The 23,933-nt window shown below is 32.7% G+C and overlaps 2 protein-coding genes across 3 annotated transcripts in view; both read right to left on the bottom strand.

Annotated features, from left to right (window-relative positions):
* Positions 1 to 23,933, bottom strand: part of LOC142357659 (isocitrate dehydrogenase [NAD] subunit gamma, mitochondrial-like) — a 545,753-nt gene that overhangs the window by 323,681 nt on the left and 198,139 nt on the right. The gene's annotated exons all lie outside the window — the stretch shown is intronic.
* Positions 1,003 to 23,933, bottom strand: part of LOC142335175 (cell cycle checkpoint protein RAD1-like) — a 29,417-nt gene continuing 6,486 nt past the window's right edge. The window contains exons 4-5 of the mRNA XM_075383547.1: positions 5,015 to 5,299; positions 1,003 to 1,393 (exon numbers count right to left, since the gene is read on the bottom strand). Of these exons, the coding sequence (XP_075239662.1) occupies positions 1,131 to 1,393; positions 5,015 to 5,299 (548 nt within the window). The 3' untranslated portion in view covers positions 1,003 to 1,130. The remainder of the gene's footprint in view (positions 1,394 to 5,014; positions 5,300 to 23,933) is intronic.

The following is a 23,933-nucleotide window of genomic DNA, read 5'->3' as shown; positions in this document are numbered from 1 at the left end:
TAGAAATTTAAAATTCAATCATTTTAGAAAAAGTTGCCACTTATGAAGAAATTCTTCATAAAATATTTTAGCAGTTTACGTTATGCACATCTACGAGTTATTAAAATTCGTCTTAAAGTCACTAAGCAATATTCATAGTGAGAGTTTTTGCAACGAACGCTTCCATCCTTACATCGCAGAAAAAGAAACAAGGCAAAAAGCAGCTAATTTTCTGAAAATACCATTGTGCAAAAGAAAAATAGAACGTTATTCAATCAAGTTTCGCTGTATTAAACTATATAATAAATTGAAATCACTTGAAATAATACCTAGAGATTTTAAAAGTTTGACCGCAAAAGAAGTTTCAAGTTTTTGTCATAATTTAAAAGGTTCTAACCTGGAGTGTAACCAGGAATTAGCAAGGTTCTTTTTTGAAATCTAGTTTATGTTTCTCTGTAAAACTGATCATTACGGTCTGGGAAACATAACATAGTTACTGTCGCATTACCGAATAAGATTACAAAACAGATATAGCAAGGATATAAACAGTTCTGCTATAATCTCTTCTGACACAAGGGGTCTGAAAAGAAGGTTTGAATATCCTCGTTGACCGTCCCCTCCATCGCAATGTTTATATTACTCATAATCCCATATTATGCTGCTTTGGACAAAGTAGTTCTTTCTTTCTTTAGAAATCACATTTTAGTACAACAAACCGGAGTCAAAAATCTTTGCTAACATATTGTCAAGTAGCGAATAGATGCCAAAAGCTTGAGTTTGAATTGGTCTATAAATTCTAAAGGTTAAAATATTAGTTAATTATCGCCCATTCGCAGTCGCCACACAGACGTGATACAACTCTTGAGCAGCAGTTAAATTTCTCACAGAAAAAGAAACGCACAACTGTTCCAAGGAAAAGTATCATTCTAAAGAAATCGAACAAACTAAATCAACAAAATCGGAGTCATGTGTAGTTGGTCCCATAAAGTTGCAACGCTATCGACCGTTTCAGAGGTCAAATTTCAAATTTAAAACATGCAGAGATCAGCACTTCGTTGTTTGCAGGTCGGGAGTTTTTCAAACGTTCGCTTGCGTTGCAACTTTATGGGACTAACTATAGCAAACTAAATCAGTCTCATGTAATGCTATCTTCAAATATCAATTTGTTCAACAGGAGCGAAGAAAAATTCAACAAAACATATTTTAGGGCAATTGTCAAATCTGACCATGAATTGTATACAAACGAATCCATCCTCGTTGGTACGAATGCTCACTTTGGTGCAACACTGGAGTGTCTTGTGGATGAGTTTGAACTGGTTACTTCGATAGGAGAGTTGCTGGTATTTCTTCACGTCATATGAGAGGATGTGGCCGCTTTCTTGGTCCACTTTGTCCGTAACTTTAAGCAGGTTTCCTGCACCCGAAAAAGAAGTCACAAAATATTCAACGTTATAATAACAATCGATGTACGCAAAAATCTCCGGGTTCCACAAACTAAAAAAATGCTGATAGATAAACTAACGCTCATTAGGCATTGTTTAAAAGATTAGCAGCAAATGTTATAGGTAGATGATAGAGAGGCCTGTCATTAGCCGTTTAAGATTACCCTGACAAGCTTTACGGAAGTTTTGAGATTTCATCGCAAATTAATGTATGAAATGCAGTGAATTCAAGGGAAAAAAATTAAAATACCGCAAAACTTTTACATCTCAAGCAATGAAGTTTTTTAAGAATCGCAGTTTTAACCGTTGAAAAAATAACATGACCGAATACGGCTTGGAGAGGCTAGCTTGAGCTTAATTTGGTCAGGGGGTGTTGGTGGTGGTGGGGGGAATAAGGTTAAGTCGAAGGAGTCAAACCGCCCTTCAAATCTGAATTTTTTAAAGCCCTCCGAGCACTACCTGTTTATCGCGTTTTTGAGGACGAAAAGTCAAATGCGTCAGACAAAAAATCGGTCAAGCAAAAAATCGCATTAAAAAAGACCACAGGACTAATAAAATTGCTACAAACTTCGCTTGAAAGCAATTAAACACGACGCGCATGCCAGGAACTGAATTATAGCAAACCCAAACTAAATAATAGCTTATACAAATTCATAGAATGTAGAGCACTGCGATAAGCTTATTATGCGGGTCCAATGAGCACATGATTAGCAAAAACAGAACCGCTTGAAATTTCGTTCTCTTTTCAGTCATTCGCTCTGACGAAAACCAACAAATCGTCCATGAACGATGTTAACAACAGTTTGTGTTTAAATGTGATCACAGCGTATTCGTTCAGCAGATTGCATCATTTCCTGATTTTTCTACATTTGCAAATGTCATTCCGCTCAAAGATATGTTGAACTCAGGAAAGACTGATAGGACCGTCATTCATAAACGAACATATTAGCGTGATATTCCGCAAACCCAAGCGTTAAAACAAGAAACAGTCGATAGATTTTTAATTTGAGTTTGAATCACAAAGGTCATGTTTTATTCAGAATTCATGTATGATCGTCTTAATACATCAGTAAACATAGAGTATATAGTCAAGCAACATTAGAGTATATAGCAAAGCAAGGTTAGAAAAAGAAGGCATGCTCGCAGCATAAGTTACAAAGCGATACAAAAAAGGAGAAAAACGAACAATTGAGCAAGATTCCTGTTTTGAAAAAAATTAACAAACTTCTATCATCGAAAGAGAGACCTTTCAACTGCCTTAATTACAGCTCCTACTTTATTTCTAAAACTCAATACCAATTTTTAATCAATTACCAGGAATGGTAAGAACCAAGAGATTAAAAAGTTAAACGTCAAACGCGTCATGAATATTCTCTTGGCTTAAAAACTTCATCTAATACATAAGAATGAGACGACAATTTATAAAAGGCAGTTTAAAGTTGCAGATTTATCTAATCAGAATTAAAATAACATAAAATTAGCGTTTTACCGACTATGACCTCACATTAGAAAAAGCGAGATTAAAATTTAATGCACAATTTATCTATGTAGAAGAGGAGGTTTACGGGGAGGTTTACATAGAAATTAAAAAGGAATGATTTAACGATATCCCGAATATTAATTACTTTTGGGTCGTTCTAATTTCAACTCTTTTCAAAGGGGCTCTCGACGTTGCTTTAGATCTAATAATAGAAGCAAGGGTTTTATAAATTGGATTGCGCAACAAAAAACAGCTAAAAATTTGTTTTTCTTACGTAACATCAAACGTAAGTTTTTCGGAACTGTGATGTTGCTCTACTCTCCTAGTAGAAAGATACTACTAGTAGAGAGTATCGATCGTAATTTCTCGTATTAAAACAGGTTTTAGCTCCCCGACTTAAATGTATTTCCATAGTTGTGATCAAGGTTTTTTTGAAAACCCACCTAAATAAAAACAGAACAGTAAAAATAACTCGAAACAATTTGCGTTGAGTTATCCGACAAGCCATTTTTTGAAGTACTTTCTTAGTTCTTCATCGAATCTTAGTTTTCCTTCAACATCTACGCCAAGATACTCTACACCAAATAATTCTGACATTTTTTTGTAGTAGACATTCACCACGGTATTTGTCAACCTACTCCTGGCGCTGCATGATGTATACTGAATGATAAATATTGGACAAACAATTAATATTGTTTTTACAGTTTTTTCTAATCCCTCAGGTAAATTTTTAATAACAGAGGACCCAAACAGTGCCCTCAGGAACTATTCTTTTCAAAGTGATCAATTCTCTTTTGTTAATTTAGGACAGCGCCTTGAGTACTTCTAATCACATAATTTTCCATTAAATTGGTAGCGTGTTTGTGAAACCTAGGTTTTCAAAATTCTATAAAAATATTTTCCCGTTTTATAGAATAAAAGGCCTTTGAGAGATCTACAAATGCACTTGCCACTGCTTTACCCGTATTAATTTGTAATGTCTTCTGTTCCGCAAATTTTAAGATAACATCATTTGTCGGATTTTGTAACCACGTTTGGAAGATAAAATGTTTACTTTCTACGAAGAAATCCTTTATTTGCGAACAAAAGGCCTTTTCAAAAATTTTGCCCCAGGTAGAAAACACTGATATGTCTATAACTGAACGTGTCTTTGGGGTTTCTTTTTTTTGAAAAAAAAGGAGTTACATGGGCTTATTTAGAATGATCAGTAAACTTTCCTTCGGGGATGAACTGAATAAAGAGATAACAGGGAGTTCCACTATCACAATTTTTGCGTCTTTTATTGACCATTTTTTGTTGAAGGACCGAGAGCATTAACAGTAATTTTTGAATCTATGAGCACGTTGGTTTCCGTGGACTTTATGTAACGGAGATTGAACAACTTGATTAATTTTTTTCAGGGGAAGTTTTAAAAGCAATGATTATTCGGAAGCCTAATAAAGTTCTCTAAAACTGAAAATTTAGATTCTCAATTTCCATAGACTCTGTGATTTTGTGCAATTACAAAAACTGTTTAACAAAGCTTGAATTCTCTTTCGAGATTTTTTCATTACGAAGATCTTGAATGAAATTCTGGAGAGAAAGATTTGTTTTTCTTTTTGATGAAGTATATGAATTAAGAGTGGTAATTGTTGCCAATCGATCCCTCTTCAAAATTTTATCCGCTAGTATGCTTTTTATCATATTAGTCTGTTATAATGTAATTAGTCAATGTTGAAGAACAACTCGTCTTTCCTCTAGCAATATCAATATTGGATCGTGTAAAACTATACGGAGAAGTTGTATGTAGGATACGTTTGTCGTGTTTCGTAAATAAGTCGAGACTGTAGTCCTCAGTAAGTACGGGAAATTTTTCTTCAGCCATGGCAAGATCAATTCCCAAGAAGTTTCTCCAAAAACATGTTCACTAGTTTTGTTTCGGGAGGGAAGGTACGATGTATTTATTATAAATTCATGATCTAAGAATTTCTTTTCAACTGAAGTCAGAAATTTTGACTCTACCCAGATTATTCCGAAACTGTCAATATTTAAATTTCTAATGACATGCTAATTAACATATTAAACAGAATGGCCTGAAGATCAACGTAAACGGAATCCGAGACGAGACGCAAACCTTTGGTAGTAAGCGAGAAGTAGGGCTCGACAGGAGACAATTCAATCTGCACAAAATCTGCTGTCAAATCCAGCTCACTCACTCTCTCATACAACACACTGGGATTCATGATCACTTTGTTGATCACGTCTTCAGGTGGAAAGTGAAGATCCAGGGGAGCCTCATCTGTGTCCAGGGTCCTCACTTGACAGTCTGTGATGACTGAGCCAATTGCAGTGCCAGAGAGACCAGAGCTCTCTTCAATTATGAGACAAAGAGGGTCGCCTTCTTTCAGGTAATACATAACTGAAACACACATATTATAAGGTTGTTGTCTAAACCCAGTTGTCGTCCCAAAAGAAATAATGAAATAATTACCAAAAGTACATTCAACTCTAATCAACGGGTCAGCAATCCTTGTTTGGGAGCATCGTAAGCATCGTTAAGATCAAGTGTCAATTTCAGTGCTTATATCATTCTTCTGCTGATTACAAAGGTTTCGCGCTTCGATGGATAGTTTCTACCTCATTGTTCCGATACACTTTAGTGGGGGGAGGAACAATAAACTCAAATGTTTTTTTTCAGTCAATTTTGGCCGATCGATACTTTCATCGTAGAGTCTGTTGGATTTTGCGTCTGTTGGATTTTTGCGTGAACTTCATAATTTAGTTTTCGCGATCCACCAAAGTCACCTCGATTTTATGTTAATAATGTTACATTTTTAGTGAAAGTGGAAATATAACATTAACAAAATAAAAGAAAAGAATAAAAACAATGAAAAACTAACACAAACAAATTAAACTAAAAAAATGCTATAAATCAAATTTTCATTGGATGTGGAACACAACTTCACCGAAAAATCAAATTATCAAAATTAAATTTTATGTGTTGATAATGGAAGAAATAGGTAATTGCTTTAAAAACAAACCACAATCAAACAAAAAGTCTAGCAAGGGAACAAGTAAAACCAAAACCAGAAGATAGTGTTACTTGAAACGTACTATCTGGTACCGATAAAATGTACAAAAGAAAAATTGACAAACTCAATGAGCAAACCAGTTACATACTTCCCTGCAAGCAACTGGTCTCAAATTATTTTATCACCACAATTAGCCATCCACAAAGGTACACAAGGAAAAAATGCAAACAAAAAACTAAAGAGTTGAAGTAAAGTGAAAAGAAAGTAAAAGAAAATCAAAACATAGGTCCCAATTTAAAGTATATAAAAAATTCAGAGAAAAAAAGCACTTTCAAGAACACAGCATTTAAAAAAGCAGTGATGGTTGTCTATATCTGAAGAACTTTTAATAAAAAACTGCTAAATCTCAAATAAAACCCTATTCGTTAAAGAAAGATAACCCTTCTGTAATTAATTGTAAAAATTTTAAAGCAGATTGTCAGATCGTTTCCATTAAATCGAGAAAAAATCGAAAGAAAGCGGAAAATTTGGAATAACTATAAAAGATGATAAAGTTAGAGCAAAACATCAGAATTTATGATAGCTATTGAGCGAACAGAAAAGGCTAGAAATTTGAATCAGGACGTTATCGTGTAAAAACGTAGAAAAAAGGAAGTTCACAATTTTGAAAACACAGACGGATTTAAGTGGAAGTATGAAACTGCCAAAAATTAATTAGAAACGATGACAAGATGCCGCAATTGTTAAACAAACGTTACAAAATTGCGATAATAAATCACTTTTCATTGAACGTGAAACACCCAAAGCAACAAAAACATCAAACTAAAAAAAAACTAAAATTCAAAATCGATGATAATGTACGCAAATGATTATTCCATTAAACCACTAATGGAACGATTACAAGCTAACATCAAGATCTTGAGACGAAATATAACTTGAGAGCATTATTTTGAAATCAAGAAGTAAACTTAAGTTATTCGGTCAGATTGCTGTTTTAGACTGATTTCATAGCCATTCCCCTCTTTTTTTTTCAAGCCTATGCGATCAACGGATAGTTCTTCAGTTGCATTTATTCGTACCGTTAGTGACCAATTGAAATGTTGATACCTATTTAGATAATAAATTTTGAATTCGTTGAATTTCATTTGTCTTTCGCGTTCCACCAAAGTCAGCTTCGATTTTAAGTTTGTTACATTTTTAGTTTATGTTACATTTGTTACATTTGTTACATTTTTAGATTATGTTACATTTTTAGTGAAAGTGGAAATATAACATTGAATAAAAAAAATCAACGAACAAAAACAATGAAAAACTAGCACAGCCAAACTAAACTTAAAAAGTTAATTGCATGTGGAACTCCACCAAAAAATCAAATTGTCAAAAAAATTTTTCAAATGTGCTGATAATGAAAGAAATAGCTGACTCCGATGAAAAGAAACACCAGTAAAAAAAAATGCTGGAAGGGGAACAAGTAACACCAAAACCACAAGATAATGTGTTACTTGAAACGTATTATCTGGTACCGCTTAAAATTAAAAATTAAGATGAAGAAAAATTGACAAACTCAATAAGAAAACCAGTTAAATTGTTTCTTGAAGACACTGGTCTCAATATATTTTATCACCACAATTAGCCATCCAAAAAAATACACCAGGAAAAAAATACAAACAACAATTTTAATAGTTGAAATAAAATGAAAAATTGAAATCTAAAAATAGGTCCCAATTTACAGAGTATAAAAAATCACAGAGAAAAAAATCATTTTCAAGAACAAAGCATTTAAAAATGCAATGATGGTTATCTATATCTGAAGAACTTTTAATATATACTCCTAAATCTCTAATTAAAATCTTTTCCTTAAACAGAATTAGCCGTTTTGTAATCAAATTAAAAGCCGATTGTCAAAACTTTTCCATTAATTCAACAAAAAATTGAAAGAAAAGAACAAAAACGGGCGGAAATCTTGGAAAAATTATGAAAAATGATAAAGTTAGAGCAAAAAAGCACCTTCTATCATAGATTTTGATTGAAAAGAAAAGACTATAAATTCCAAAGACTAAAAAATTATCGTGTAAAAACCTAGTAAAAAGGAAGTCCACAATTTTGAAAACAGAGACGACAACACATTATAAAATTGCCATTAAAACTGATTAGAAACAATGAAAAACTGCCGCAAACGTTAAACAAATGTTGCAATAATACAATTATGGATCATTTTTTCATTGGACGTCAAACACCCGAAGCAACACAAACATCAAACTAACAAAGCTAATAATCAAAATCGTTGACAATGTACGGAAATGGTTATTCCATTAACACTTACCATAATCAAGGACAATATTTACAAAAATCGGTTTCGTATATATTTAGTTTAAAAAATACCTACCAGCATAACGTGAATACTGGATTGCTTGAGTCTTAAAAAAGTAATTCAACATAAAATTTTTTCACCAGAAATTCGGCTCAATGTTCCAAAGAATGGAAAAAATTGACCTTTATAGTAGAAAAAATCATACAATTTTGCTCTTAACTCGCAGTAATTGGCCTTCACGTTAACATCAAAAGCGGAGGGCTTCATACTACTGCAGCTAAGGTCAAAAAATATTTCTACAGAAAATCTTGCTAAAAAACTAGAACGAATAAAAGAAGCAAATAACAGTTGTTCTATTCTCTTTGCTGTCGTAAAAACTATATAAGTTAAAAATATAGTCCATGCAGCACAAGAACAAAATGTTGTTACTCATCGAACATTAGGTCACGCAGCAATTTTATCAAACTGCCTATTTTAAGGTCAACAAAACGTCTTAACAGTATTACTGGTATAAAAACATGACCGGAAGAACTCCAGAAGCAACTCAAAGAGTCGGAACTTCACCGAGAACACCATAACTGCAATCAAAACCATTCTTTTGTTTTGAAACATTTATTCCATACCTCACTAGATTTTATTAGAACAATTGCCAAAATATTACAACAAAAAAGATTTGTCTTAAGGAAAAGATTTTAGCATTGAAATCAATGAAACAAGCCAACATAAAAACAGTTACAGCATCGTTCAGAAACCATACAAAAGGAGCCACATACATTTATTTCTGAAGACTTCTCACAGAATACAAAATATACAACTCAAAAATGCACACAAAATTTAAAAAATTGGACGAAACTCAAAATCGGATTAGCATGCGTACTATTTTATAAAAACGAAAAAAACAGAGGGCTACATACTAACAGAGTATCGACTGAAAATTTCCCCGTAAACCAAAATAACGGGGCCAACTGGACGAAAAACGGCTATAAACATTTATCTATATGCGTCAATCTGTCAAACACGCTTTTCAAAGTCGAAAACTCGTTCACTGAACGCAACGCATGATCAAAAAATTTTCACCGGTGAAAAATTACTCAAAAAGCCAATAATTCTCTTCGAGTCGCAAAAACATCACGAACATCAATATTCCTCTTCGTAGAAACTGTCACCATTATTGTACTTCGAAGCGATGAACAGAACATATCAAATCAAAGCTCAGGAGTGATAGATCCAATTGAATTCCCAAGCAGCTCCAGGCTAATAAATTTAGTTTTTTTACTTGAAAGCTTATGGTATTTTTGACTTTTAAAATTAAATTATTTTTAAAATAAATAATGGCTTAATGAAATTTTCCTGTATTTTTTGCCCTAATTTAGTCAACTTGTAGCTTAGTGTCAGCAAAAAAAGAATGCGTCTTCCTTCTGCTGATTTCAAATTGTATCTCTATTGCGGTTTTAAACCTTAAATTATTGTTTTCTGGCTTTGATACTACAAGATTTCAGATTTTTTTTAGATAATCGCCAGTTTTTCACGTTTTCTAGTTTTGTCACATTATCACATTTTTGAGAGTTCTCATATCAAATTATTGGCGTTCAAAATTAAGCAAAATTGAACATAATAAAATCCTGAATGATATAGATTATCGTTTTGACGGCTTTGAAATTTCTTTCTTGAAGAATTTAATTGATTTTTTAATATTGTCTTTAACAGTCGTTTATACTTTGTCATTTTAGTCGTATGAAATTTCCTGTATAAGGACAGGTTTCATTGACCTTTCATGAAAGGATAGATGAGCCAAAATTCTGATATTAGTACATATTACTGGTATAAAAACATGACCGGAAGAACTCCAGAAGCAACTCAAAGAGTCGGAACTTCACCGAGAACACCCTAACTGCAATCAAAACCATTGTTTTGTTTTGAAACATTTATTCCATACCTCACTAGATTTTATTGGAATAATTGGCAAAATATTACAACGAAAAAGATTTGTCTTAAGGAAAAGATTTTAGCATTGGAATCACTGAAACAAGCCAACAGAAAAACAGTTACAGCATCGTTCAGAAATCATACAAAAGGACCCACGTACATTTATTTCTTGAGACTTCTCACAGAATACAAAATATACAACTCAAAAATGCACACAAAATTTAAAAAATCGGACAAAACTCAAAATCGGATTAGCATGCGTACTATTTTATAAAAACGAAAAAAACAGAGGGCTACATACTAACAGTGTATCGACTGAAAATTTCCCCGTAAACCAAAATAACGGGGCTAACTGGACGAAAAACGGCTATAAACATTTATCTATATGCATCAATCTGTCAAACACGCTTTTCAAACTCGAAAACATGTTCACTGAACGCAAAGCATGATCAAAAAATTTTCACCGGTGAAAAATTACTCAAGAAAGCCAATAATTCTCTTCGAGTCGCAAAAACATCACGAACATCAATATTCCTCTTCGTAGAAATTGTCACCATTATTGTACTTCGAATCGATGAACAGAACATATCAAATCAAAGCTCAGGAGTGATAGATCCAATTGAATTCCCAAGCAGCTCCAGGCTAAGAAATATAGTTTTTTTACTTGAAAGCTTATGGTATTTTTGACTTTTAAAATTAAATTATTTTTTAAAATAAATAATGGCTTAATGAAATTTTCCTCTATTTTTTGCCCTAATTTAGTCAACTTGTAGCTTAGTGTCAGCAAAAAAAGAATGCGTCTTCCTTCTGCTGATTTCAAATTGTATCTCTATTGCGGTTTTAAACCTTAAATTATTCTTTTCTGGCATTGATACTACAAGATTTCAAGATTGTTTTAGATAATCGCCAGTTTTTCTTGTTTTCTAGTTTTGTCACATTATCACATTTTTGACAGTTCTCATATCAAATTATTGGCGTTCAAAATTAAGCAAAATTGAACATATCAAAATCCTGAATGATATAGATTATCGTTTTGACGGCTTTGAAACTTTCCCGGAAGAATTTAATTGAATTTTTTCATATTGTCTTTAACAGTCGTTTTTACTTTGTCATTTTAGTCGTATGAAATTTCCTGTATACGGACAGGTTTCATTGACCTTTCATGGAAGGATAGATGAGCCAATATTCTGATATTAGTAGACATTACTGGTATAGAAACATGACCGGAAGAACTCCAGAAACAACTCAAAGAGTCGGAACTTCACCGAGAACACCATAACTGAAATCAAAACCATTGTTTTGTTTTGAAACATTTATTCCATACCTCACTAGATTTTATTAGAATAATTGGCAAAATATTACAACGAAAAAGATTTGTCTTAACGAAAAGATTTTAGCATTGAAATCACTGAAACAAGCCAACATAAAAACAGTTACGGCATCGTTCAGAAACCATACAAAAGGAGCCACATACATTTATTTCTTGAGACACTTCTCACAGAATACAAAATATACAACTCAAAAATGCAAACAAAATTTAAAAAATCGGACAAAAACTATCCAAATCGGATTAGGATGCGTACAATTTTATAAAAACGAAAACACAGAGGGCTACATACTAACACAGTATCGACTGAAAATTTCCCCGTAAACCAAAATAACGGGGCTAACTGGACGAAAAACTGCTATAAACATTTATCTATATGCGTCAATCTGTCAAACACGCTTTTCAAAGTCGAAAACTCGTTCACTGAACCTAACGCATGATCAAAAAACTTTCCCGGTGAAAAATTTCAAGAAAACCAATAACTCTCTTCGAGTCGCAAAAACATCACGAATATCAATATTCCTCTTCGTAGAAATTGTCACCATTATTGTACTTCGAATCGATGAACAGAACATATCAAATCAAAGCTCAGGAGTGATAGATCCAATTGAATTCCCAAGCAGCTCCAGGCTAATAAATTTAGTTTTTTTACTTGAAAGCTTATGGTTGTTTTGACTTTTAAAATTAAAATATTTTTAAATAATGGCGTAATGAAATTTTCCTCTATTTTTCCCCTAATTTAGTCAAATTGTAGCTTAGTGTCAGCAAAGAAAGAATGCGTCTTCCTTCTGCTGATTTGAAATTGTATCTCTATTGGGGTTTTAAACCTTAAATTATTGTTTTCTGGCTTTGATACAAGATTTCAGATTTTTTTAAAGATAATCGCCAGTTTTTCACGTTTTCTAGTTTTGTCACATTATCACATTTTTGACAGTTCTCATATCAAATTGTTGGCGTTCAAAATTAAGCAAAATTGAACATATTAAAATCCTGAATGATATAGATTATCGTTTTGACGGCTTTGAAACTTCTTTCTTGAAGAATTTAATTGAATTTTTTCATAATGTCTTTAACAGTCGTTTCTACTTTGTCATTTTAGTCGTATCAAATTTCCTGTAAAAGAACAGGTTTCATTGACCTTTCATGGAAGGATAGATGAGCCAATATTCTGATATTAGTAGATGTTACTGGTATAAAAACATGACCGGAAGAACTCCAGAAGCAACTCAAAGAGTCGGAACTTCACCGAGAACACCATAACTGCAATCAAAACCATTGTTTTGTTTTGAAACATTTATTCCATACCTCACTAGATTTTATTAGAATAATTGGCAAAATATTACAACGAAAAAGATTTGTCTTAACGAAAAGATTTTAGCATTGAAATCACTGAAACAAGCCAACATAAAGACAGTTACGGCATCGTTCAGAAACCATACAAAAGGAGCCACATACATTTATTTCTTGAGACACTTCTCACAGAATACAAAATATACAACTCAAAAATGCAAGCAAAATTTAAAAAATCGGACAAAAACTATCAAAATCGGATTAGGATGCGTACAATTTTATAAAAACGAAAACACAGAGGGCTACATACTAACACAGTATCGACTGAAAATTTCCCCGTAAACCAAAATAACGGGGCTAACTGGACGAAAAACTGCTATAAACATTTATCTATATGCGTCAATCTGTCAAACACGCTTTTCAAAGTCGAAAACTCGTTCACTGAACCTAACGCATGATCCAAAAAACTTTCCCCGGTGAAAAAATCCTCAAGAAAATCAATAATTCTCTTCGAGTCGCAAAAACATCGCGAACATCAAAATTCCTCTTCGTGGAAATTGTCACCATTATTGTTCTTCGAATCCTAAAAAGACAGAGCATCACTATAATCCAAATTCTTTGGATTGCAATAGGGCCAAAACAATAGGCAACTGAAGTTAGGGCTGCTATTTAAAAATCAAAAAGCTATAGACAAACTACCATTACAGACAGGCGTGGCTAACTTCATATTTCAGTCAATCAATTTAGACAATGGGGGTATATCCTAGCTTTACAGCTTTAAAGTTTAAATTACTAAGTTGAAATTACTAACTCTCTTCGAGTCGCAAAAACATCACGAACATCAATATTCCTCTTCGTAGAAAATGTCACCATTATTGTACTTCGAATCGATGAACAGAACATATCAAATCAAAGCTCAAGAGTAATAGATCCAATTGAATTCGCAAGCAGCTCCAGGCTAATAAATTTAGTTTTTTTACTTGAAAGCTTATGGTTGTTTTGACTTTTGAAATTAAATTATTTTTAAATAATGGCTTAATGAAATTTTCCTCTATTTTTCCCCTAATTTAGTCAAATTGTAGCTTAGTGTCAGCAAAGAAAGAATGCGTCTTCCTTCTGCTGATTTGAAATTGTATCTCTATTGCGGTTTTAAACCTTAAATTATTGTTTTCTGGCTTTGATACTACAAGATTTCAGATTTTTTTTAGATAATCGCCAGTTTTTCACGTTTTCTAGTTTTGTCACATTATCACATTTTTGACAGTTCTCATATCAAATTGTTGGCGTTCAAAATTAAGCAAAACTGAACATATTAAAATCCTGAATGATAAAGATTATCGTTTTGACGGCTTTGAAAGTTCTTTCTTGAAGAATTTAATTGAATTTTTTCATATTGTCTTTAACAGTCGTTTTTACTTTGTCATTTTAGTCGTATGAAAATTCCTGTATAAGGACAGGTTTCATTGACCTTTCATGGAAGGATAGATGAGCCAATATTCTGATATTAGTAGATATTACTGGTATAGAAACATGACCGGAAGAACTCCAGAAGCAACTCAAAGAGTCGGAACTTCACCGAGAACACCATAACTGCAATCAAAACCATTGTTTTGTTTTGAAACATTTATTCCATACCTCACTAGATTTTATTAGAATAATTGGCAAAATATTACAACGAAAAAGATTTGTCTTAACGAAAAGATTTTAGCATTGAAATCACTGAAACAAGCCAACATAAAGACAGTTACGGCATCGTTCAGAAACCATACAAAAGGAGCCACATACATTTATTTCTTGAGACACTTCTCACAGAATACAAAATATACAACTCAAAAATGCAAGCAAAATTTAAAAAATCGGACAAAAACTATCAAAATCGGATTAGGATGCGTACAATTTTATAAAAACGAAAACACAGAGGGCTACATACTAACACAGTATCGACTGAAAATTTCCCCGTAAACCAAAATAACGGGGCTAACTGGACGAAAAACTGCTATAAACATTTATCTATATGCGTCAATCTGTCAAACACGCTTTTCAAAGTCGAAAACTCGTTCACTGAACCTAACGCATGATCCAAAAAACTTTCCCCGGTGAAAAAATCCTCAAGAAAATCAATAATTCTCTTCGAGTCGCAAAAACATCGCGAACATCAAAATTCCTCTTCGTGGAAATTGTCACCATTATTGTTCTTCGAATCCTAAAAAGACAGAGCATCACTATAATCCAAATTCTTTGGATTGTAATAGGGCCAAAACAATAGGCAACTGAAATTAGGGCTGCTATTTAAAAATCAAAAAGCTATAGACAAACTACCATTACAGACAGGCGTGGCTAACTTCATATTTCAGTCAATCAATTTAGACAATGGGGGTATATCCTAGCTTTACAGCTTTAAAGTTTAAATTACTAAGTTGAAATTACTAACTCTCTTCGAGTCGCAAAAACATCACGAACATCAATATTCCTCTTCGTAGAAAATGTCACCATTATTGTACTTCGAATCGATGAACAGAACATATCAAATCAAAGCTCAAGAGTAATAGATCCAATTGAATTCGCAAGCAGCTCCAGGCTAATAAATTTAGTTTTTTTACTTGAAAGCTTATGGTTGTTTTGACTTTTGAAATTAAATTATTTTTAAATAATGGCTTAATGAAATTTTCCTCTATTTTTCCCCTAATTTAGTCAAATTGTAGCTTAGTGTCAGCAAAGAAAGAATGCGTCTTCCTTCTGCTGATTTGAAATTGTATCTCTATTGCGGTTTTAAACCTTAAATTATTGTTTTCTGGCTTTGATACTACAAGATTTCAGATTTTTTTTAGATAATCGCCAGTTTTTCACGTTTTCTAGTTTTGTCACATTATCACATTTTTGACAGTTCTCATATCAAATTGTTGGCGTTCAAAATTAAGCAAAACTGAACATATTAAAATCCTGAATGATAAAGATTATCGTTTTGACGGCTTTGAAAGTTCTTTCTTGAAGAATTTAATTGAATTTTTTCATATTGTCTTTAACAGTCGTTTTTACTTTGTCATTTTAGTCGTATGAAAATTCCTGTATAAGGACAGGTTTCATTGACCTTTCATGGAAGGATAGATGAGCCAATATTCTGATATTAGTAGATATTACTGGTATAGAAACATGACCGGAAGAACTCCAGAAGCAACTCAAAGAGTCGGAACTTCACCGAGAACACCATAACTGCAATCAAAACCTTTGTTTTGTTTTGAAACATTTATTCCATACCTCACTAGATTTTATTAGAATAATTGGCAAAATATTACAACGAAAAAGATTTGTCTTAACGAAAAGATTTTAGCATTGAAATCACTGAAACAAGCCAACATAAAAACAGTTACGGCATCGTTCAGAAACCATACAAAAGGAGCCACATACATTTATTTCTTGAGACACATCTCACAGAATACAAAAAATAAAACTCAAAAATGCAAACAAAATTTAAAAAATCGGACAAAAACTATCAAAATCGGATTAGGATGCGTACAAATTTATAAAAACGAAAAAACAGAGGGCTACATACTAACACAGTATCGACTGCAAATTTCCCCGTAAACAAAAAATAACGGGGCTAACTGGACAAAAACTGCTATAAACATTTATCTATATGCGTCAATCTGTCAAACACGCTTTTCAAAGTCGAAAACTCGTTCACTGAACCTAACGCATGATCCAAAAAACTTTCCCCGGTGAACAAATCCTCAAGAAAATCAATAATTCTCTTCGAGTCGCAAAAACATCGCGAACATCAATATTCCTCTTCGTGGAAATTGTCACCATTATTGTTCTTCGAATCCTAAAAAGACAGAGCATCACTATAATCCAAATTCTTTGGATTGTAATAGGGCCAAAACAATAGGCAACTGAAATTAGGGCTGCTATTTAAAAATCAAAAAGCTATAGACAAACTACCATTACAGACAGGCGTGGCTAACTTCAAATTTCAGTCAATCAATTTAGACAATGGGGGTATATCCTAGCTTTACAGCTTTAAAGTTTAAATTGCTAAGTTGAAATTACTAACTCTCTTCGAGTCGCAAAAACATCACGAACATCAATATTCCTCTTCGTAGAAATCGTCACCATTATTGTACTTCGAATCGATGAACAGAACATATCAAATCAAAGCTCAAGAGTGATAGATCCAACTGAATTCGCAAGCAGCTCCAGGCTAATAAATTTAGTTTTTTTACTTGAAAGCTTATGGTTGTTTTGACTTTTGAAATTAAATTATTTTTAAATAATGGCTTAATGAAATTTTCCTCTATTTTTTCCCCTAATTTAGTCAAATTGTAGCTTAGTGTCAGCAAAGAAAGAATGCGTCTTCCTTCTGCTGATTTGAAATTGTATCTCTATTGCGGTTTTAAACCTTAAATTATTGTTTTCTGGCTTTGATACTACAAGATTTCAGATTTTTTTTTAGATAATCGCCAGTTTTTCACGTTTTCTAGTTTTGTCACATTATCACATTTTTGACAGTTCTCATATCAAATTGTTGGCGTTCAAAATTAAGCAAAACTGAACATATTAAAATCCTGAATGATAAAGATTATCGTTTTGACGGCTTTGAAAGTTCTTTCTTGAAGAATTTAATTGAATTTTTTCATATTGTCTTTAACAGTCGTTTTTACTTTGTCATTTTAGTCGTATGAAAATTCCTGTATAAGGACAGGTTTCATTGACCTTTCATGGAAGGATAGATGAGCCAATATTCTGATATTAGTAGATATTACTGGTATAGAAACATGACCGGAAGAACTCCAGAAGCAACTCAAAGAGTCGGAACTTCACCGAGAACACCATAACTGCAATCAAAACCTTTGTTTTGTTTTGAAACATTTATTCCATACCTCACTAGATTTTATTAGAGTAATTGGCAAAATATTACAACGAAAAAGATTTGTCTTAACGAAAAGATTTTAGCATTGAAATCACTGAAACAAGCCAACATAAAAACAGTTACGGCATCGTTCAGAAACCATACAAAAGGAGCCACATACATTTATTTCTTGAGACACATCTCACAGAATACAAAATATAAAACTCAAAAATGCAAACAAAATTTAAAAAATCGGACAAAAACTATCAAAATCGGATTAGGATGCGTACAAATTTATAAAAACGAAAAAACAGAGGGCTACATACTAACACAGTATCGACTGCAAATTTCCCCGTAAACAAAAAATAACGGGGCTAACTGGACAAAAACTGCTATAAACATTTATCTATATGCGTCAATCTGTCAAACACGCTTTTCAAAGTCGAAAACTCGTTCACTGAACCTAACGCATGATCCAAAAAACTTTCCCCGGTGAAAAAATCCTCAAGAAAATCAATAATTCTCTTCGAGTCGCAAAAACATCGCGAACATCAATATTCCTCTTCGTGGAAATTGTCACCATTATTGTTCTTCGAATCCTAAAAAGACAGAGCATCACTATAATCCAAATTCTTTGGATTGTAATAGGGCCAAAACAATAGGCAACTGAAATTAGGGCTGCTATTTAAAAATCAAAAAGCTATAGACAAACTACCATTACAGACAGGCGTGGCTAACTTCAAATTTCAGTCAATCAATTTAGACAATGGGGGTATATCCTAGCTTTACAGCTTTAAAGTTTAAATTGCTAAGTTGAAATTACTAACTCTCTTCGAGTCGCAAAAACATCACGAACATCAATATTCCTCTTCGTAGAAATCGTCACCATTATTGTACTTCGAATCGATGAACAGAACATATCAAATCAAAGCTCAAGAGTGATAGATCCAACTGAATTCGCAAGCAGCTCCAGGCTAATAAATTTAGTTTTTTTACTTGAAAGCTTATGGTTGTTTTGACTTTTGAAATTAAATTATTTTTAAATAATGGCTTAATGAAATTTTCCTCTATTTTTTCCCCTAATTTAGTCAAATTGTAGCTTAGTGTCAGCAAAGAAAGAATGCGTCTTCCTTCTGCTGATTTGAAATTGTATCTCTATTGCGGTTTTAAACCTTAAATTATTGTTTTCTGGCCTTGATACTACAAGATTTCAGATTTTTTTTAGATAATCGCCAGTTTTTCACGTTTTCTAGTTTTGTCACTTTATCACATTTTTCACAGTTCTCATATCAAATTGTTGGCGTTCAAAATTAAGCAAAACTGAACATATTAAAATCCTGAATGATAAAGATTATCGTTTTGAACGGCTTTGAAAGTTCTTTCTTGAAGAATTTAATTGAATTTTTTCATACAGTCGTTTTTACTTTGTCATTTTAGTCGTATGAAAATTCCTGTATAAGGACAGGTTTCATTGACCTTTCATGGAATGATAGATGAGCCAATATTCTGATATTAGTAGATATTACTGGTATAGAAACATGACCGGAAGAACTCCAGAAGCAACTCAAAGAGTCGGAACTTCACCGAAAACACCATAACTGCAATCAAAACCTTTGTTTTGTTTTGAAACATTTATTCCATACCTCACTAGATCTTATTAGAATAATTGGCAAAATATTACAACGAAAAAGATTTGTCTTAACGAAAAGATTTTAGCATTGAAATCACTGAAACAAGCCAACATAAAAACAGTTACGGCATCGTTCAGAAACCATACAAAAGGAGCCACATACATTTATTTGTTGAGACACTTCCTTCTCACAGAATACAAAATATACAACTCAAAAATGCAAACAAAATTTAAAAAATCGGACAAAAACTATCAAAATCGGATTAGGATGCGTACAAATTTATAAAAACGAAAAACAGAGGGCTACATACTAACACAGTATCGACTGCAGATTTCCCCGTAAACAAAAAATAACGGGGCTAACTGGACAAAAACGGCTATAAACATTTATCTATATGCGTCAATCTGTCAAACCAGCTTTTCAAAGTCGAGAACTCGTTCACTGAACCTAACGCATGATCAAACAACTTTCCCGGTGAAAAATTCCTCAAGAAAACCAATAACTCTCTTCGAGTCGCAAAAACATCGCGAACATCAATATTCCTCTTCGTAGAAATTGTCACCATTATTGTTCTTCGAATCCTATAAAGACAGAGCATCACTATAATCCAAATTCTTTGGATTGTAATAGGGCCAAAACAATAGGCAACTGAAATGATTAGGGCTGCTATTTAAAAATCAAAAAGCTATAGACAAACAACCATTACAGACAGGCGTGGCTAACGTCATATTTCAGTCAATCAATTTAGACAATGGGGGTATATCCTAGCTTTACAGCTTTAAGGTTTAAATTATTAAGTTGAAATTACTAACTCTCTTCGAGTCGCAAAAACATCACGAACATCAATCTTCCTCTTCGTAGAAATTGTCACCATTATTGTACTTCGAATCGATGAACAGAACATATCAAATCAAAGCTCAGGAGTGATAGATCCAATTGAATTCCCAAGTAGCTCCAGGCTAATAAATTAGTTTTTTTTTACTTGAAAGCTTATGGTTGTTTTGACTTTTAAAATTAAATTATTTTTAAATAATGGCTTAATGAAATTTTCCTCTATTTTTCCCCTAATTTAGTCAAATTGTAGCTTAGTGTCAGCAAAGAAAGAATGCGTCTTCCTTCTGCTGATTTGAAATTGTGTCTCTATTGCGGTTTTAAACCTTAAATTATTGTTTTCTGGCTTGGATACTACAAGAATTCAGATTTTTTTTAGATAATCGCCAGTTTTTCACGACGTTTTCTAGTTTTGTCACATTATCACATTTTTGACAGTTCTCATATCAAATTGTTGGCGTTCAAAATTAAGCAAAATTGAACATATTAAAATCCTGAATGATATAGGTTATCGCTTTGACGGCTTTGAAACTTCTTTCTTGAAGAATTTAATTGAATTTTTTCATGTTGTATTTAACAGTCGTTTTTTCTTTGTCATTTTAGTCGTATGAAATATCCTGTATAAGGACAGGTTTCATTGACCTTTCATGGAAGGATAGATGAGCCAATATTCTGATATTAGTAGATATTACTGGTATAGAAACATGACCGGAAGAACTCCAGAAGCAACTCAAAGAGTCGGAACTTCACCGAGAACACCATAACTGCAATCAAAACCTTTGTTTTGTTTTGAAACATTTATTCCATACCTCACTAGATTTTATTAGAATAATTGGCAAAATATTACAACGAAAAAGATTTGTCTTAACGAAAAGATTTTAGCATTGAAATCACTGAAACAAGCCAACATAAAAACAGTTACGGCATCGTTCAGAAACCATACAAAAGGAGCCATATACAATTATTTCTCGAGACACTTCTCACAGAATACAAAATATACAGCTCAAAAATGCAAACAAAATTTAAAAAATCGGACAAAAACTATCAAAATCGGATTAGGATGCGTACAAATTTATAAAAACGAAAAAACAGAGGGCTACATACTAACACAGTATCGACTGCAAATTTCCCCGTAAACAAAAAATAACGGGGCTAACTGGACAAAAACGGCTATAAACATTTATCTATATGCGTCAATCTGTCAAACCAGCTTTTCAAAGTCGAAAACTCGTTCACTGAACCTAACGCATGATCAAAAAACTTTCCCGGTGAAAAATTCCTCAAGAAAACCAATAACTCTCTTCGAGTCGCAAAAACATCGCGAACATCAATATTCCTCTTCGTAGAAATTGTCACCATTATTGTTCTTCGAATCCTAAAAAGACAGAGCATCACTATAATCCAAATTCTTTGGATTGTAATAGGGCCAAAACAATAGGCAACTGAAATGATTAGGGCTGCTATTTAAAAATCAAAAAGCTATAGACAAACTACCATTACAGACAGGCGTGGCTAACTTCATATTTCAGTCAATCAATTTAGACAATGGGGGTATATCCTAGCTTTACAGCTTTAAGGTTTAAATTACTAAGTTGAAGTTCTGTTAAGTTGACAACTGATTCAAATTTAGTACTGGACTAACAATGTTGCTCTAGATTTTAGTTTGAGACTAAAGGTCAAGGAAAACCAAGTAACAATTGAAGCTCCAAATACCAGCAATGCAACAACCCAACAGTGAAGCACGAAAAACCGCGCAACTTTTGAACATTTTTACTGTACATAGCATTAAAATAAATAGTTACCAACGTAAGAAAAATGTGCAAACGAATGAGAACCATTTAACACCCCTCAAGACTAACAGAGTATTGGAGAGAAGTTAAATTTGCTCTTAACTTGTTCAAATACATTTATACAGAACTATTGTTCCGACCCCTCTTGAGGGGGGAGGAACTGTATATTCAAATGGGTTTTTTTGTTCAGACAATTTTTGCCGATCGATATATTTATCGTAGAGAGTTGAGACCGGTATCATTAGAAAGCTCGTCCAGCGTAGAATATAGAATTAAAAAGATTTTTTTCATTTTCGTTTTATTACAAGGAGTTATCGAGGTTTAAACTTCTGAGAAAAGCAGAGTGAATTCCGTTGTTTTTATTCACATTTTCGTCAAATTTGCTAAAATTTGGTAAAATTTTCATGAAGTGTTGTTGATTTTATTTTCAAAGACAAAAAGTATTGCTGATTTTGATTTAATTTTTTTGCCAAAAATTCGGGCTAATTATTTCAAAATTCAGCCTTTTTCATCAAAAATACAGCACGTAATAAGCTTCTTCAGTCCACTTTGAATAAAATTGCCGGAAGTAGCCCCCCCCCAAAAAAAAACACTAACAAAATCTATGTAGACTCAAATGGGGGCTATTTCTACTTCAACTTTGACGTTTTTTGCTAACTTTACTCGTTGATTATCAAAAAAAGCATATTTTTTAACTAACAAAATATCTATATCTATAAAATTCGAAAAAATACGTGCTCCTGACAGACGATAAGCATTAGCATGGCTAATTTTGGACCAATCTTGGACTGTTACAATTCAAAAAGAATTCGGATTGTAATTACTCGGTCTTTTTTTAAAAAAGTCATCTTTTTCATATTAATTAAAGAACAGAACATATCAAATCAAAGCTGAGGAGTGATAGATCCAATTGAATTCCCAAGCAGCTCCAGGCTAATAAATTTAGTTTTTTTACTTGAAAGCTTATGGTTGTTTTGACTTTTAAAATTAAATTATTTTTAAATAAATAATGGCTTAAAGAAATTTTCCTCTTTTTTTTCCTAATTTAGTCAACTTGTAGCTTAGTGTCAGCAAAGAAAGAATGAGTCTTCCTTCTGCTGATGTAAAATTGTATCTCTATTGTGGTTTTAAACCTTAAGTTATTGTTTTCTGGCTTTGATACTACTAGATTTCAGATTTTTTTTAGATAATCGCCAGTTTATCACGTTTTCTAGTTTTGTCACATTATCACATTTATGACAGTTCTCATATCAAATTATTGGCGTTCAAAATTAAGCAAAATTGAACATTTTAAAATCCTGAAAGATATAGATTATCGTTTTGATGGCTTTGAAACTTCTTTCTTGAAGAATTTAATTGAATTTTTTAATATTGTCTTTAACAGTCGTTTTTACTTTTGTCAATTAGACGTATGAAATTTCCTGTATAAGGACAGGTTTCATTGACCTTTCATGGAAAGATAGATGGGCCTTTACTCCGATATTAGTAGATAGCTGATGGCTTTTATGGTTTTGAAAACAATTGTTTTCCAAAATAAAAAAACTTTAACTTCGCAACTTTGTTCTTTTTATTGTTTTTTTGTTACCTAGTCTCGTTAAATACAGATCAAATATGACATTATCGGTGTCAAAGGAAGGTGTCAAGAGGGATTGGTGTCTTAAAACCTAATATTTTTGAAGAATTCGTTATGACCTTACTTCGACGCCGGTTTTTCAAAAAAGTAAATTAATTTGATTTTGTCATATTTGACGTTCTTTTTGTAGACGCAAGACATATTCTGTATTATTGCGGGTCTCAAGAGCTTCCTTTGGGCAAAAATGAACCTATTTAGTTTTTTCATTCTGTAATTAATAGCTTTCATGACTTTGAAAGTAATTTTATTTCGATAAAAAATCAAAAGTTTTACTAACTTTGGCCTTTTTTTCTTTTTTTTGTCTACTTGTTACTTAGTCTCATTCATGAAAGGTCACAATCTACATTATCGGTGTTTGAAGAAGGCAAAATGGAACCTATTTTCAAGGCCAAAATATGGCCTTACGGCTTTGAGAGCGTTTTCTGGCAAGTTTTAA

The sequence above is a fragment of the Convolutriloba macropyga genome, chromosome 2 (assembly GCF_964194025.1).
Source record: "Convolutriloba macropyga chromosome 2, txConMacr16.3, whole genome shotgun sequence".
In the NCBI taxonomy this organism is placed as follows: Eukaryota; Metazoa; Xenacoelomorpha; order Acoela; family Convolutidae; genus Convolutriloba; species Convolutriloba macropyga.
Note: the sequence above shows the minus strand (reverse complement) of the source record. Positions and strands in the feature narration are given on the sequence as shown.